Source organism: Condylura cristata, unplaced genomic scaffold, assembly GCF_000260355.1.
Source record: "Condylura cristata isolate star-nosed mole 26May11 unplaced genomic scaffold, ConCri1.0 scaffold00017, whole genome shotgun sequence".
Lineage (NCBI taxonomy): Eukaryota > Metazoa > Chordata > Mammalia > Eulipotyphla > Talpidae > Condylura > Condylura cristata.
Window position 1 is genome coordinate 5,168,730 of NW_004567118.1, and position 17,068 is coordinate 5,185,797.

Here is a 17,068-nt window from a genome sequence, read left to right on the forward strand (position 1 = left end):
CATAGGTCGGAGAGTTTTTATGTCGTTTCATCTAAAGAAAATTTGCTGTTTTCACTGCCTGAGATCTGGAACTTCGGTAGACAAGGAAGGCAATCTGGCAACTTTCATTAGTTGTTTAACCGTGGTGAGCCAACTATATAGCAACCTAATTTTGTAGTGTTGATGGCTTTTTTCTGCCAGACAGATTACAAATCCAACATTTTTTGTCATTAAGAATTTTACTCTAGGTATTTTACAGTGAAAAAAGAGAAATTGATAGGATAGCATCTGGAAGGAAATGATCAAGAGTAGGTGTATGAGTGACTGATAAGGTAGGATTTTATTCTTAATAGTTATGAAGACTAGTGTTCATTGAAAATACCCTCATTCTTTAATTATGATTGGGGGAGGGGAGGCTCCTGTTATTTAAACAGCTTTACACTATCTCTGCCTTAAAACAACAGCTTGAGCTTCTGTTTTTTTACGGAGTCCTGAAAAATATTGATTGGGATACATCATTATAATCAATTACTTGCCATCTGTTCTCAGCACTGTACACATGGCACTGATCTTCCAACAGATAAACTATGGATTCCTTTTTCAGCTCCTGCTTCCAAAAGTTTTGAAAATTTTTTTTGAGACAGTGTAGAAATGTGAAAAATTATTTTGGTTTCCTAATCTTTAGTAAAATGCTGAAGCATATTAAATGTTTCAAAATAAAAATCTATGAACTTTAGGCAATGTTTATTTTTCCTTGATTGGATGACTTTGGTGGGGCCAGAATTGATGAAAAATACTAATAAAGATACATTCGTTATCTTTTAAAACAATGTCAGTAATCATTTTTTTCTCTCTCCTTTTAATCTTTCTAGCTAGAAGATGAAGCTCTCAAGTACATAGGTGCTCACTGTCCTGAACTGGTGACTTTGAACTTACAGACTTGCTTAGTAAGCAGGCCTTTTAACATCTCTTCAGTATTATTCATTTTATTTGTAGTTCACATTTGGCTTGTATAGATTGTCAGTCTTTTTGTGTCTATCCCAAAATGCCTGAATTTTATTCAGAATTTGCTAAAATTACTCAGGCATCTAGAACATTGGCAGTATACCTTTAACTTTGCTTTCTTGCCTTGAAAATCACATGGGTGTTGCTTTGGAATGAGAGCTTCTCATAGCAATGTAATAAGTTTATGGGAGATTTTCCTTTTTTTTTTTTTTTGCTAACCCTTCTACATCTTATACCCATCCCCTTCCAGTTTGATCACCTAAAATTTGAGAGCTTTCTGGTTTGTTTAGTTTTAAAGTGACACATTAAAAGTGACATAAAAAGCCCAAGTTGCCCTTCTAGCTTTATGGGCTGGTGCTGATAGTAATCTGTATAGGGAGGCTCCAGTAGACTGGGTTAAATGAATGTTACTCCTTTTCTTTTTAATTCTGAGTACCATAATTGCTAGCTATCAAAATTTGCTTAATTTCATTTTTGAAATGTAGATATTTGGCCTGAGAGAGCATGCATAACTGTTTTAAACATGAAACCACCATCTTTTAGTACTAGGAGAAAAACGATTTTGGCTGTCTTCAGATTTCATTTATACACACTGTTAGTAGGAGGGTGTGGATGTGTGCTACCTTCAAATAAATAATATATACCATACACACCGGCTACCATTTTAGTTCTAGTTCTTTTACCAGGCAGAATCACTGTTGGAAGACTGTACTGATTCCCTTCATCTAGATTTTAGTGCATGAGTTGTTCCTCTGGATAATGTGATGTCATTCTCAACATGCATTAGTCTTCGTGTTCTTGCCCAGAATTTTTGAAGTGACCAGAGCACATTCTTGATCCATTCTCTTCTGTTTCACTAATTTGAAACTAAAATTTAGTAAATTTTACTCTTTCTAAAATTTAAAGTATTGGTAATAAAACTTTCCTCATCTTCATCAGTAATCCCTTGTAGACTTGAAAACATTAAGAAGAAAAAGGCAACAGAGCAATTCTGTTGGTCTGCTGAGTATGTCTGCTTATGGACTGCTGCTTCCTATTTATATTTCATTTGTCCTTGTTTAGTCATAAGTAATATGTCATATTTGACTGACACTTTTTAAGTAGTTTCTCATGTGTATATGTCGCACTAATTTATTCTCATGACAAATCCTGTATCTGCTTAGCACTGTTTTATATTTTGATTCAGTTGTGTAATACTGAGAACATGCTAATGTAAATAGTGAATACATTTTTTAATGTAACATCTTTCTGTGTTCTTTTTATTTTGAAATAATTTTAAACATACAAAAATCACTTGGACACTTTCTATAAATTAAGATATTATAAAATTAAAATAGAAATAATTTGTGGTTGATACGAAATTATAGTGTCTTCTGGTTTCACCAACTTACCAGCATCAGTTTTGAATTTGTAAATGTTTATACTATTAAAGTACTACTGTTCTGGATATAAAATAATTCAGTTGAAACTACACAATAATGTGCCCCACATTGTCCACATTCCCATTAGGGCAAAAGAATCTCATTTTAGTTCCTTCTCTTTGCACCACAAATGAACACATGATTGATTATCTTGCAAGCTCAATGAAAAGAAACTGATTAATTTAAATCTGCTTTGATTTATTTTTGGTTCTTATTTTCACAGAGGTAACATTTTTTTCTTCTGCTAAGGTACTAATATCTGTGGGGTTTGTTTTTCTTTTCTTTTTCTTTTTTTCTTTTTTTTTTTTTTTGCTCTTGTTTTTTAGCAAATCACAGATGACGGTCTTATTACTATATGCAGAGGGTGCCATAAGTTACAGTCCCTCTGTGCCTCCGGCTGCTCCAACATCACAGATGCTATCCTGAATGCTCTAGGTCAGAACTGCCCACGGCTTAGGTAAACATTTCTTGTTTAGCTTAAAAAAATGAAGGGACAAGAATAGAGGCCTCCTTTGCCTACATTTATTCCTATTGGAACCTTGAAATTTTTAAGATGGACAACTTTGCAAGAACCACTATTCTTTTAATGCCCACCTACTTGCTTTGTAACTCACTCGATTACATGTAATTGGGTTAATAGTCCCCATTTTCTATTTCTTGGTATTCATACTGGGGGGAAGTCAACATTTTATTTCATCATTTAAATAAAGAAATGAAGTATTTTTTTCTTATTAATGCTTTCGTATAATTCTGAAGAAGTTTTAAAGGCCTAGCCATTTATATTATTGTAAAGATACCTGGGAATAGTTAAAAAAAAAAAAAGAAAGAAACAGCCCTACAAGAGACCTTTTGTGCTGACAGTATTCTAGAGCAAGTTTTTACCCTGTGGCTCCTCAGTGCCTAAACTGGGATTGGCCGAATATTTACTAAGAATGCTTTATTAACATGCATATAGTATCAAACCCATGTTGATTCTACAAGCACACAACACACTGTCTAGTAATAAATATGGATGACCTCTGTAAATCTTTTGTTTTAAAAAATTATATATTAGAGATGTTAGCCATGGTTTTAAATGATTTACCAGTATTCATTTAGCCATCATAATGCCATTATCTGCACTGTTAGTACCTCTGTATTATAGATGAGAAAACCACAAAGGAAAGCTCAGGTAACCTGTTCAAGATCTCATAGCTAAGTCCAGGAGCAAGGATTCAAACCCAGGTATTCTTTTTTCAGAACCCCTGAAATTAATTGTCTTAAATATTAGAATCTTAGTTCTGAACTTAAAAGCTTTTTCTATGTGTGTGATCACCTGTCCATGGGCCTAACCATAATTAGTGGAAGAAAATTTGCCTATTGAAAGAAAAATTCCTTAGTAAATTAGACTTCTGGTCAAAATTAATAATGTCAAATCCTAGAGAAAAGTAATTCTCAGGAACAAAGAGGTAACCAAACTCTACTCTGAAACTACTGCCTGTTACCTTTTTCTATTTTGAGGGAGGAACTCCATTATTCTTAATGTTTCATGTTATCATTATAATGTAAAGACTCAAATGTGATCTTCAGAAACTAAGTTTCAGTCAGATCATGCTTTCCCATTTGATATAGTGTTCATTTGAATTGATTTTTAGTTCTTAATGATTTCTTATATTTTAGCTTTAATTTTTTCAATTTCTGTAGTAATTGGTAAGCAAACATAAGTGTCTTTTGGTACTACAGATGACAACAAACTTTTTAACAAAGGACCTACTTTTTGATTCCCATTTCAGTGACTGGTAATTCAGTTGTTCAGCAGGTCATAAATAGAAGAGTGACTGCCAACTCAGCTTCTTTCTCCCCACTGGGTTTCCCTGGAAGCCAATGGGAGGAGGCAGGAAGCTTAAGGATATTTTTTCATAAGTATGGAATTTCATATTTGGACAGGCCTGTAATTAAACAGGACCTTAATAGCATCTTTCAAAGCTATTTAAAATTATGAACCTACTAGAAGATAGGAAAAAGAGTAATTTTCTTTAGTAACAAATAACTGAAACAGAGTATTTATCTCCATTTCCTTTGTTTTCTAGGAGCAGGCTGCCCTCTGGGGGTAAGCAGTATGCCACGAAGAAGGCTTTGATAAATGCATTTCTCATGCATTTTGGCATTAATTACAAGCTTCATTATATTATTGTGTCACTCTGACGTGGTATTTGCATGACCACTTTATGACTGAGACTTGATGCAAATGGATGGCAAGACCTACATACAGACTTGCTTAGCTGTTAATGTCACTACATTATATAGTCCTTAGGGAATAGGAGATCATTTTCTTAAACATTTGCTATTCAAATAAACCCAGTTAGGAACCAAGGGCCTGACTTCCCCCCCCTTTTTTTTTTTTCCACAGAATATTAGAAGTGGCAAGGTGTTCACAGTTAACAGATGTAGGCTTTACAACTCTGGCCAGGGTAAGTTCTTTTCTCCAGGTCTCTGGTGAATCCTCTCACCAGATTTTGTTCAGGATTTATATTTCAGAAGAATGAACATTGAAGAAATTGGGACAGCAGCAGAATTGAGGGTATGGGACATACCTTCATATTGAAAGTATAGAAGAACTCTGTGGCTGCCTATAGTTACAGGCCTGCTCTGCTTTGACAAGCATAGCATTAAACTAAGCAGGGGCTTTCCAGTGGTTTATGAAGAAACATTTGGCTACTTGATGTGTGACCGGTGGATAGAGTAATATTGGAAGAAACATAATTGCCTGCTTCTAAAAGGAGAGGTTTTAAGAGATTTTCTGTATTTGGAAGATTTTAATACTTGGGGAGATTTATAAATTACTGCATAATAATCTTTAACATCATGACATCTTTGACCAGTGGTACTGTACATGGGGAAGGGCCTTTGTTTCCAAGCAGATGGATTAAGTCGTCTAGGTAGGGACCAGACCTAGACATAACTAAATGAGGACATTACACTTCTACTCTTCCAAAGAGTACTCTCATTCAGTTATTTGTATTTGAAAGAATCTCTGTTCAGTTCTTTTATTCCCTTGGAGTTTTAAGATGTCAGATACTTCTTTTTTAATGCATAGAAGAACTGTGGTGTAGGCCAGAGGTAATGGGGGTGGAGGTGTGTGGGAGAGGATTCACCAGAGACCAAGGGGAGCAGTGGGTGAGACAGGAGAAGTCTACTGCACCCTATGAGTCAGCACCCTGGCTGAGGATTGAACTCATGCTGTAGTAGCTGGTGATAGCTTGATAACGCTGACTTAACCCCTGCACCAGGGAGGCCCCTGTGTCAGGTACTTTAAGTATACTTGAATGTGGAATAAATGAGAAATTTGATTGGTTAAGGCCTTAAACATGGGGCTTCCCTAATGACCTAGAAGTTAAGTCTCAATGTTATCACAGTAATGACCTGAGTCAGATCCCCAGCCAGGGATCTAACTCACATGGCACAACAGACCTCTCTTGTCTCCCTCGCTGCTCCCCTTAAGAGTGTATTTCAGTAGATCTGCCTGTTCTGCTCCCCACATTGAATCCTCTCACCCCCCATGCCTCTGGCCTATACTACCCAGTTCTTGTATGCATAAATAAAATAAATTTTTAAAAATAATAATAAAATAAGTAAATTGTCATTAAAAAGAAAAAAACTTTTAAATTGTATAATTAATGAATAAGACAAAAAGTGACATTAAATTATACCACCTCTGAAACTTAATATTTTATCAGTGTACTTAATACTTCATAGTTTCTGGTTTAGTTTTCCCATATTTGCTTTAAATTCCTTAAAGTTTTAAATATTTGTACTGTAATGTTTGGTTTTGTATTTTATAGAATTGCCATGAACTTGAAAAGATGGACCTGGAAGAGTGTGTTCAGGTAAGACTGTACATTTACTGAGACATAACAGTGTGAGAAAAACTTAATACTTGCACACAGTAGTGTTGGGTTCCCGCCCTACTACCGTGTAGTGCCTGGCAGCAGTGCTCACTCCCCTTGTGTTACAGTATCCGCTAGGCATAGTGGCGCACACATAAGTTGAGGAACTAGGAAGACACATGTCACTGATAAGGCTGCCATTGGAAAAAAGAAGGCCTAGACATTCAGGCTGTAAAGATGTTAAGATGGTTCGTTAGGCCTGTGGTTATGATATTGGTGAATAATTAAATCCTATCACGCTAATACATGGCACTGCCGTTTTTGACTTACCTAGAGCCTGGACCACCTTATACCATTAGTTCTGGAGGCTTGTCTCTGCCCTTAGGACAGGTAGACTGACTAATAACTGGTTCTCAACATTATCAATTTTAAGAGCATTAAGATAATTCAGTGATTGGAGAGAAGCTTTTTTTTAATAACATGGCCAGAACCCTCCCTGGTGGCACAATGGGGTAAAGCACAGCACTATGAGCTAGCTGCAGCAGCTTCAGCATGAGTTGGATCCCAGCCAAGGAACTGACCCACATGGCGCGGCAGACCTCTCCTGTCTGGCCTGCTACTCCCCACTCTGTCTCTGGTGAATCCTCTCACTGCCCCCACACGTCTGGCCTGTACGCCATTTCTGTACGTGTAAATAAATAAATCTTTAAAAATAATAATAACATGGCCAGACACTACTTGGAGACTTACTAAACTGAAACTTGATCTTACTAAACTGAAATTTGTTAAATCCCTCTATCCTGTGTCCCTTTCCATTGTTACTCTTCCTGGGTGGTATACACACACCTGGCACTCCAATCCTCTATCCCTCGCCTTTTTTTAGCCTCTGTGAAGCCTTGTGCAGTTAAGGTGACTGAAGAGTTGGGGAAGAACTTGAAGCATTGATTTACTTTCAGCCGTAAGACAACTATAAAAGACTTTTCTTTCCAAAGATTCTTAGTAACCCAGATTCCAGCAACCTCTGCTTCCATCTTAGGAAGTTAACTGACATCCAAGTTATCAAACCTGAGTTATCGCCTACTTTATAAAATACAGGCCAATTATCTAAATATTTGAGGATGTTCCTACTTTAATTTTTTTTCTTGGAGCTATATCTTTTTATTCTTTACTGTGATGGTTCTGATGAGGTTGAAAAAAGTCCAGAAATTGTAGAAGTTACATGGAAACAGAGTTTGGTTTCAGAAACAAACAGAATTTTCAGCAGAGCTGTTGAAAGATGAAGCTTAGAGATAATTGAATGTTCAATAGATTTTCAAACAACAGATTCAGGCAGTTCAGATGGGATTTCAACTTAAGGTTGTTATTTATTAATGGAATAACTGTGGATCTAATGATAAGTATAATGAAGAATGAGGTAAATGACCTAGGTTATATTTGCAGTTATACCAAAAAAACTTGTATCTTTCTTTCAGATAACAGATAGCACATTAATCCAACTTTCTATACACTGTCCTCGACTTCAAGTATTGGTGAGTCTGACTTTGAAAGTTTTATGTGTTTAATTGGAATTAATCAAAACTCAGTACTATAGTTAGCCCCTACTTCCCTCTTAGTGTCTGGTTACCATTTGGGGAAGGCATATGTCTCCATCTTGCTAACTTAAGGAAGACCAAGGAAGGGCCTCCCTCGTAGCACTGGGTTTAGGGTCTCAGCTATAAAGTTATCCGCAGCCACTGCAGCACAAGTTCAGTTCTCCACCAGAGAGCTGACCCACGTGACCCACTTTCCTCAGCAGTATATTTCAGTAGATCTGCCTTTTCTTTTCCCCACTCTGTCTCTGGGTGGGTCCTCTCCCTATCCCTCCCCACCTCCACTGCTTCTGGTCTGTCTCCCAGTTCTTGTATGCATATGAGTTCTCCCTTCTTCATGAAGTCCATCCAACCTGTATGGTGTTCAATTCTCCAAATATACATGGGGCTGGATGGCCTAAAATATAGCTTGATTTACCTTGGGACCATACATTTCTTCAAAACAAAACCAAGAAAAACTTTACTGGGGAAGTTCTCTGCTACTACTTTAATTAACACTACAGGAAGCCATTCTAATTGGCCATTCTGTATCTAGGGTAATTTTTGGTACATTTAAAGGCATGCTGCTATCCAAAATAGGGTCGTTGGTTCCTAGAAGGAACCCAGGCATCCAAGGAAAATTGATAGCGAAGAGATTTATATGAAATGATAAACACACATGAGAATTACAAGAATCATCTTCAGTTAATTAACTGGTTATGTTCCTACACCAGATACTCAATCCAAGTTTCAGAAAATTTTTTGCAGGAAAACTTAAGCCCCATTTGTCCCTATTTGATATGGCTTAGGAAGAAGGCATTGAATTTCATTTTGCTTATAAACTATTTCATTGTCACTATAAAAATCCACAAAAACACACAGCAGTCTTGGTCACTGATGGTAATAAGCAGCACCCCTGCAACTCTAAGTTGCTTTCTTTATTTCACCACATCTGATGTGGCTCCATGTATATAAAAATAGACCAGGAAGGCCTCCTTTCCACTTTTACATAGGCCTCTGACTAGACCAGTGCCCTTAGATAATTTGTGTCCTTTTTTTCTCTTTTTGGCTACAGAGTCTGTCTCACTGTGAGCTGATCACAGATGATGGAATCCGCCATCTCGGGAATGGAGCCTGTGCCCATGACCAGCTGGAGGTGATTGAACTGGACAACTGCCCACTCATCACAGATGCATCCCTGGAGCACTTGAAGAGCTGTCACAGCCTCGAGCGGATAGAACTCTATGACTGCCAGCAAATCACGCGGGCGGGGATCAAGAGACTCAGGGTAAAGATGGTTGCATCAGTCTCCAGCTCTCGTCTGCTCAGCAACCTTTCCTTCCTCCCCTAACCCCAACCCCATGTCCTTTTCCCCCTCATAATTATATTCCTGTGTTTTTTCTATATACATGGACATTCAGCAAAGAGAGAGGGAAAGAACACAAACCTAATGGTAGATAGTCTTCATTTGTTGTCTTACATGAAAATTCAGTAGGGAAATTCCCACTAAAGAGAAGGACAATAGGTCTTCTCCCAGCAGCATCTCCAATAGTGTCCAGGGCTTAATCACATGCCTAGAGTCAAAAAAGCACACGTCAGATTCTGTTTTCAGAAAATGAACAGAGTAACAAAGAAAATAGTTGTGTAAATTTAGGAATTTCATTTGTACTTACTTTTCTTAAATTTCCTTGTCCAAACCCTTTTTCTGGGTGGTTTTAATTATTTCTCCATATAAGAACTGGGATGTAGGCCTGAGGTGTGGAGGTGACAGAGCGAGGAGCAGAATAGGCAGATGTACTGAAATACACTGCTAAGGGGAACAGCGGGTGGGACAGGAGAGGTCTGCTGTGCGATATGGGTCACCTCCCTGGCTGGGATTAAACTCAAGGCTGCAAAAGCTGTGGTAAGTTTGATAGCACTGTGACTTAATCCCTGTGTCACCAGGGAGGCCCAGGATCTTCATCTTGACTGTCTTTGTGCACCTTGTTTGTAACTCGCCTAATGGCCTTAAACATAATAGATGAGAAACTAGAATCATGTTTTTGAAAGAAGATAGTGAGATTTTTAAGATTTATTTTATTATGCATTCAAGAGCTCTGGGGTGTAGGCCAGAGGTGTGGGGGTGAAAGGATTCACCAGAGATAGAGTGGGGAGCAGAATGGGTGAATCTACTGAAATACATTATTGAGAGGAACGATGGGGGAAAGAAGAGAAGGTCTGCCTCTCGATGTGGGTCCGCGCCCTGGCCGGGAATCAACATCACGCAACAGTGGCAGTGGATAGCTTCTTAGTGCTTAGACTTAACCAGGGATGCTCTGACTTTTTTTTAGTATCAGAAAAAAACATTGTTCAAACAGATAGAGGGAAATTATATTATGCTTATGTAGTTTCTTCCACTTATGGGAATCCAATTACAGGTCCTTTTGGGACAGGTTAAAAGACAGCTGTGAAGTTTTACCCCAGTTTCGTTTCTTAATTTGTTTATGGATTAAACCAACACTTATGTAATTTAATTTAGTCATTTATAATAACCTGGGTCAATACAGTAGATTCACACCTCTCAAAATCCAGACTGGTATTCAGCTTCTGCCCTGCTTTCACATCCACCCGACATGTAGTGATTTTTCTGAAAAGCAGTCTTGCTCTCTGTGTTTCAGCACTCTCTCTTAGTAACGTTTCTATCTTGTTTCAGACCCATTTACCCAATATTAAAGTCCACGCCTACTTCGCACCTGTCACTCCACCCCCATCAGTAGGGGGCAGCAGACAGCGCTTCTGCAGATGCTGCATCATCCTATGACAATGGAGGTGGTCAGCCTTGGTGAACTGAGTATTTAATGACACTTCAGAGTTACTGCGGAGTCTCCAGTGGAAGCGACCCCAGAGTTCTGGGCAAGGGTTACAAAGTGAGGGCAGCGTCCAGATCCCCAGAGCGACTCATACATACGCATACCGACCCTCACCCCCACCTGCTCTAGCTCTGTGATCTGGGGACTGAAGTCTGCACTGGCTTTTATCAAGTAGATTGGTAAAGTTAGCCATTCCTGTCAGACATGCCCAGAAAAAGATCATAGGCAAGGTAGAGGGGATGGGGCATTCCGGCAAACCCGGTGTTACTGCTACTGCGGTTTCTGTATTTTGTTTAAGGGGGTCTTTGGTGAGTTTGGAACAGCATTTGCAGTCTTCGGGGGCAAGGAAAGCATTAAAAAAACAATATATTGTATCCAGGGACCAGAGAAAAATTTTCTTTGCACCCTATAAATTGTGGCCATCCATTGTGAGATGACTACAGAGCTTCTGTGCTTCCTAGTTCCCATGCCAACATGCTGAGCATGCTCACAAGAAGGCTCGTCCATTCCTCTTCTGTGTTTTAGTATTTGGCCCAGAGGTTTCCTAAATGGTTGCATTGAAATCGCTGTGGTCCAAATGTGATTACTTAATTCACGCAAATTGTCACTCTCTGTAGCACACGTGTGCACCTGTCTTTTGTTCTCTGTTGCTCCCTCTTGCACTTTTGCTCAGTCTGTCACCTGTTCATAGTCTGCTTACTTACACTCAATTGTTACTCTTTTGCTGCTGTTGTGTTTACAGTTTGCATTTTGGATGATTAGTTGGGGTTACCAAACATTTTTAAAAGAGACATTATCAATAAATATTTTTTTAATTCTAAATTTTACCATCAGGGGACCCTGCCTGAATCTTTGCCACTCTGAAGGGAAATTATAACAAAAGCAAGAAAAGTTATGAGAAGATACTGAGCTAAAACTATTTTGATGAAAACAAACTTTGCCTTTCAGTTTCTTTCATGTCTTGTGAAATATAGTAATACGCATGATATGCCCAGTATTCCCCTGGCAGATTTTTGAAACTCTTACCAACTTAACAAGAGAGAAATATGTACCAGTAAAGAGTGGAATAGCAAATCCCGAAACCAAGCTGAAAATGATCCCCTTCACCCAAGCACAGACGTGTTGTCTGTTCACTGAAATCTAGGTGTGAGCAGCGATTTGTGTCTGTGAGGTGGTTTTGCTTCGCTAGGAATAATGCTAGACAAGCTGTGCTGTCTAGCTGTTCAGCTTCTCGTTTTAATCTCATTTCAGCCTATCAGGGATTCAAGAATGACCCTGGGACAGCTCATCACCAGTATGTCCTATTGATAGTATCATGCCTCATATTGGAGCCTCAAAGGACCAGAATCTTCGCCATGTCTCTCTTTTGCTCCAGGTTTTCTATCAATGAAACATGAGGGTAGCCAGATGAAGGCATTAGAGCAGCAGAAGAAACATTAGGAAGAAGTGGGAGTTCAGTGTCCCTGCCTAGCCAGGCCACTAGAGCTCAAGGCAGGGTATTCAGTGTTCATGCCTCAGGCTGAACAAGCAGCTTCCCCACACCAAAATCATGGAGGCTGAGGAAGATAGCATGAGTTTCTAAAGCACAAGAAGTAGATTTCTAAACCCCATGGCTAAAAACTTCATGCGAGTAATAGGAAGTCCCATATTGGCCTTTCAGGGTAATAATGTGTAGTCCAGTTCATCATGATCTTTCAAAGCTAAGATTACGTGTATTTTTATTAAGCCCTTTCCCTGATCCTCATTTCAAAATTCCCATATAAGGAATATACTTGTAAAACTGAGACTCACTTTCCTGGCCATCTCCCCACACAGACACACACACACACGCACACCCATTTCCAGGCGTGGGTGATTGTGTTCAGGTCCTCAGGCCACCCATTCAAACAAAACTTTAAAAAATATATATATATATTAGGAGCTAGCTGTTCGAATATATAAGTATTTTTTATTAATGCCTGAACAAATTCACCATAAAATCCTGACTAATAATATTGGGTATTGATGAGAATTACTCTGCAATCGAAGCTATTAAGATACTTCTTTACATACATACACATGACAAAATGTAAAAAGCCCTATTCGCCAGTACACGGATGTTTTGGAAATGCTGCTTCTCTGCTCAGACAGTGAACCCGCACACAGGTCCTGTGGACTTGGAGTCAAGAGAATAAAGGATAAAGGTCTGGGAGTATGCAGGGCTGGCCTGCAGGCGGGGGTGGGGGTTGGGGAGCGGGTAGGAGTCTTGTTTGTTTCTCCAGAAAACTGCTCCAGATAATGAATGTACCGGGACTTTGAGAACTCAAAACATGGTAAGTTTTTGGTCAGGTTGAAAAGGTCCTGTCTCTGAACATAATACTTCTCTGTCACCATCACACACACATGTTGGAAAATTCAGAAAGGCTTCATGGGTGTAGGAAAAACTCTCCTTATGAAAAGAGTGTTGCGACATCAGTATCTTTAACATCTTCTGTATTGGCCCCACCAAGGTATTCTAGCTTGGTTTTGGTTTTGGTTTTGGTTTTTTTTTCCTTCACTGCTCCCATTCCCTTCACATACCTGTCCTTGACCTTTTCTAAAGCCTCTGCCTCCCTCCCAGAGATGCTGCTGATTTCCTTAAGGTCCTGGTCCAGCTTCTTCTTTGGGTCCTTGTCCTGATCTAGGCAAGCTACCCTGGGCAGCCTTGAATTCCCTGCCATGTGACTCGGGCCATTTTTTATTGGGTGGTCCTTGATGCTTACTGAAGTAGAATTTATTTTGACCTCTACATGTTTGGTATGAGAAGTAAAGGGATCTGGCTTTAGCTTTTTCTCTCCAGTATTTAGGATATGAAAGCACATTTAGTTTTACGTAAAAAATGTTTTCTCGTAGTGTTGTAGTGAATGTAAAAATATTCTTTAAATGGTTTCTGTAAATCTCCAGTCTGATTTCCACACTCATTAAGTTGATTTAGCAGACACGTAGTCAGAAGTTTTGTGTATTTCTTATAGCACAGCATTTATTAGAGAAAACCCTGCTAAATATTTTCCATGATGTTTTATTCTGGGCTTTCCAAACTTTTTTAAACAGTTAAGTATAACTGATGCTGTCGCAGTCAGGTTCTTTTCATTTCCTCTAGTTGCCTTGTGAAATGCAATGTTACTAGCTTGATGCCCACCAGAGCTGGCAGAGTGGGGGGCTGCACAAAGTGTGTGGTGGGACCTGGCTTCGTTTGAAGTCTTTAGGAAACGTGGGTGTTGTTGGAAAGAAGAGGGTGGCTTCCTGTGAGGCAGCATTTCCTCGGGTTCGTTTGGAAAGGAAGAACGCTGGGGTCATGGCAGCCCTCAAGTGCGACACACTGCTTGGGTCACGGCCACTGCTGCTTCCTAGCGGTCACTGCCCATGGAAGGGGGGGTTAGAGGAGGCTGTCAATTTTCACTTTCCCTCCTTATGTGCCTAATTTAAGGTTAGATTTCTCTTCCTCCTGCATCCTGGCTGATGGATTCAGTGGTAAGCTTTGAGCTTTCGGAACGTATCATAACAAGATAGCCTTCTCTCTACCCACCAGACCCTAGGATCTTTAACCACCTCAAGCCCAGGCAGTGTGAATTAGCTAGGATTTGTTTGAGAAGAGGTGTGGGATGATCTTGGACCAAATGAGTAAAAATCAGTAAAAGGGTGGAGTGAAATTTGGAGTCCCAGTCTCTCCATCTTTCTCATAAACTTTAATTGGAAGATTGGAAGGTGAAAAGGCCATGAAAGACCATGTTGTTAGGGTATAATTAACCTGGGTAATTTGGGGATAGCATTTGGCTATATCTGCTGGGTGCCCTCATTTCATTCTTGATTCTCCAATAAAGAACGTGCTGCTCTTAACGCAGCCCTCTCACTTGAGGCAAACTTGATGCCTGCCAGAAACTGCCATTTGAGACGAGTGAGTGTCCTTACAGGCTTCCCCAACTCCCCCGCAAGGCATGTCTGCCTGTTTTGTCCATTTTCAGGAGTGTCAGTTCTGTATTTCTGAAGCCTTGATCCTTAGGAAACTCAAAAAACCTCTCAGCTGAGTCTGAGCCGACCTTTAGCACCCAAGCGCGTGACACTGTTCTGCAAAGAAAAATGTCAGATTTCTCCACCTGTGGGGTGTTCAGAGAGTTCCATAGGACACCTCTTGTCTCTGCCCTGTGTGGCTTCAAGGAGTCCCTTGGTGGAGCTTGGCTCATGGTATTGCATCTCAGTGCCTCGTCAGGGTGATATACTGCCCCTTTAGCCGGGGGGAGGGGGGGCGCAGGAGGGGGAAACAGTGAACAACTAAACTCCTTCCATTGACCCTTTCTGTTTTCTGTATTTTTTGGAGTCTCGTTTCGAAGAATTGGGTAGGATGTGGTAGGTGGGATTCTAAACAGAGTGTTTGAAACCTGGGGAACTTCCCCATGGGTACATGTTTCTGTCCTGCATATATGGAGATGGCCACTGCCAGATCCACTTTTCTCTCCACCTGATAAGCTCCATGATCATCTTCCCGGCATGGAGGAATCCCACTTTCCTGACAGACCAGCTTCTTTTGGGTATAGCTTTCACCAGGACAAGAGTGGTAGGTAATAGATGAAAATCCCCCCTCAAGGAGAGGTGAAGAAGAGAAGTGTCCAAACACATTTGTTTCCCCTGCCATTCTCTTAAGAACCCAGATAAATCTATGACATGGAAGGAGACTTTACCCCCTACTAAGATTCTCTTGTCACTTTCTTAGAAATTCAGATCTGTGCCACCCTGCTACTCTCATACACATTTCTTATCTTTGCCTAATTCCCCTCAGCCCTGAAGCCACTATTTTATTATTTTTTTATGGCACTAGAGAATGAAAACCGAAAGTCTTAAAAAACTAACTTGAAAGACGTTTCACTGGCCCATGTGGTCTGACTAACTTTACTGTTTTTCCCCTAAAGATTTGAATGATTTTCTTTCCTTAGTGCTATAAAATAGATCTCTAATAAGTGAAACCTTTGCTGCTACTTTCCTGGGTTTACATCAGTTTTTTCCTTCCCTTAGAATAATTTTATCTGTGCTTCTCTGATGACTGTTAATTTCTAATATGTGCAGGAAGAGGTGAGCTTGAGATTTCTTCTCTTGCTCTCCTCCTCATCCTAGCCCCAAATTACACACTAACCTCTAACTTTTAGAGCCTGTTGGCACATGTACAAGATCCATGGGACAGAACTCATCAGAAGCTGCTTGTGTTTTTTTCTCACCATGCCACAGCTCTCTGAGCTGCCCCTGAGGATCTGTGACAGCCCAGCTCACAGTGTTACCGGGGGGAAGGGCCTTAATTCTGCCTTTCTCCGCTCCTGAGATTTCCTCGCATCTGGCCGCTGCCTCTTTCCTCCCAGGACTTGTTTCCAGGTAACCTGTGCTGGACATTTCCCAACTGCTCTCACCTTTGCCCACCTTCCAGTGACCCTGAGAGCACAGACCTGAGAGAGAGGCCTGTGCAGAGCTCAGAGAACTGTGAGGACTACCCCTGCCTGTCAGACTCTGTTTGGGGACAGAGATGGATGGGTAAATGGTGCTGTGGGAGAAATTTTTATCTTTAAACCAGGCCGTTTCATCCCTGTTCCCCCACACCCACCATCGCCCCACTCCTGTGAGGGGGTAAAATGCAGAATGTTTGGTGGGGCGTGGTCCCAAACACCGCTGTCTGGCTTAAACCTTTGCCAGCCATTCGGCTTGTCCACATGGGAGCTGCTGCTTACTAGTTTCTCCACCAGGCCTGCTCCCGTGCTCAGCCCCGCCAGTGCCTGGGGCCAGCACAGTTTCCTGCATGGTGACTAACACCAGGTTCCATTAGCTATCCAAGTGACTGTGTTTTCCATCCAATACCTTTGGCGCTTGAGGGTGGGGGGGTGGGTTATTTAAATAAAATCCAGGTGGCAGTAGAGGATTCCTTTTGCTTTAAGATCTTTGGACTAAAAAAAAAATGTTTTTTATATATAAATATATAAAGTAAATGTTATGTAACTATTATTGTTTTCTGTATGTTCTAATTTTGTTTTATGATGTAATTAAAGGAAATAAGCTGTGAAGACTTTTTATTTTGCTGGGGAAATACCCTGACTTGGAGCTCAACATTTTACTACCTGGTCAGTGTTGACACTAAGTTGAGAAATATGCAGAAATTAATGCGATGGGGTCACTGTCCTGATGGAGATGAGCAGTGCCAAGACAGCAGTCTAGAAGGAAAACTGCCCTGCTGTGAACACCACTAGGGAACTGTGCAGTACTAGGCCACGCTTGAAATCCACTCATCCTGCGTGAGGCAAAGGCCTGGGGCCAGCACAGCCCCTCCAGGGATGCAAGCAGGTACTTGCTCGGGTGTCTGTTTTGGGTCAGTGCTGGACTTGGAGGGA

General features: G+C 40.3%; 1 protein-coding gene across 2 annotated transcripts in view; it reads left to right on the forward strand.

Annotated features, from left to right (window-relative positions):
• FBXL20 (F-box and leucine-rich repeat protein 20) overlaps positions 1-12,881 on the forward strand; it is a 70,151-nt gene extending 57,270 nt beyond the window's left edge. Inside the window, exons 9-15 of one of the 2 annotated variants that reach the window (XM_012726474.1) lie at positions 852-926; positions 2,732-2,862; positions 4,795-4,855; positions 6,227-6,271; positions 7,744-7,800; positions 8,915-9,127; positions 10,532-12,881. In XM_012726474.1, the coding sequence (XP_012581928.1) occupies positions 852-926; positions 2,732-2,862; positions 4,795-4,855; positions 6,227-6,271; positions 7,744-7,800; positions 8,915-9,127; positions 10,532-10,639 (690 nt within the window). In that variant the 3' untranslated portion in view covers positions 10,640-12,881. The remainder of the gene's footprint in view (positions 1-851; positions 927-2,731; positions 2,863-4,794; positions 4,856-6,226; positions 6,272-7,743; positions 7,801-8,914; positions 9,128-10,531) is intronic. The other variant, XM_004684255.2, reaches the window with a different exon arrangement.
• The last annotated feature ends 4,187 nt before the right edge of the window (positions 12,882-17,068 follow it).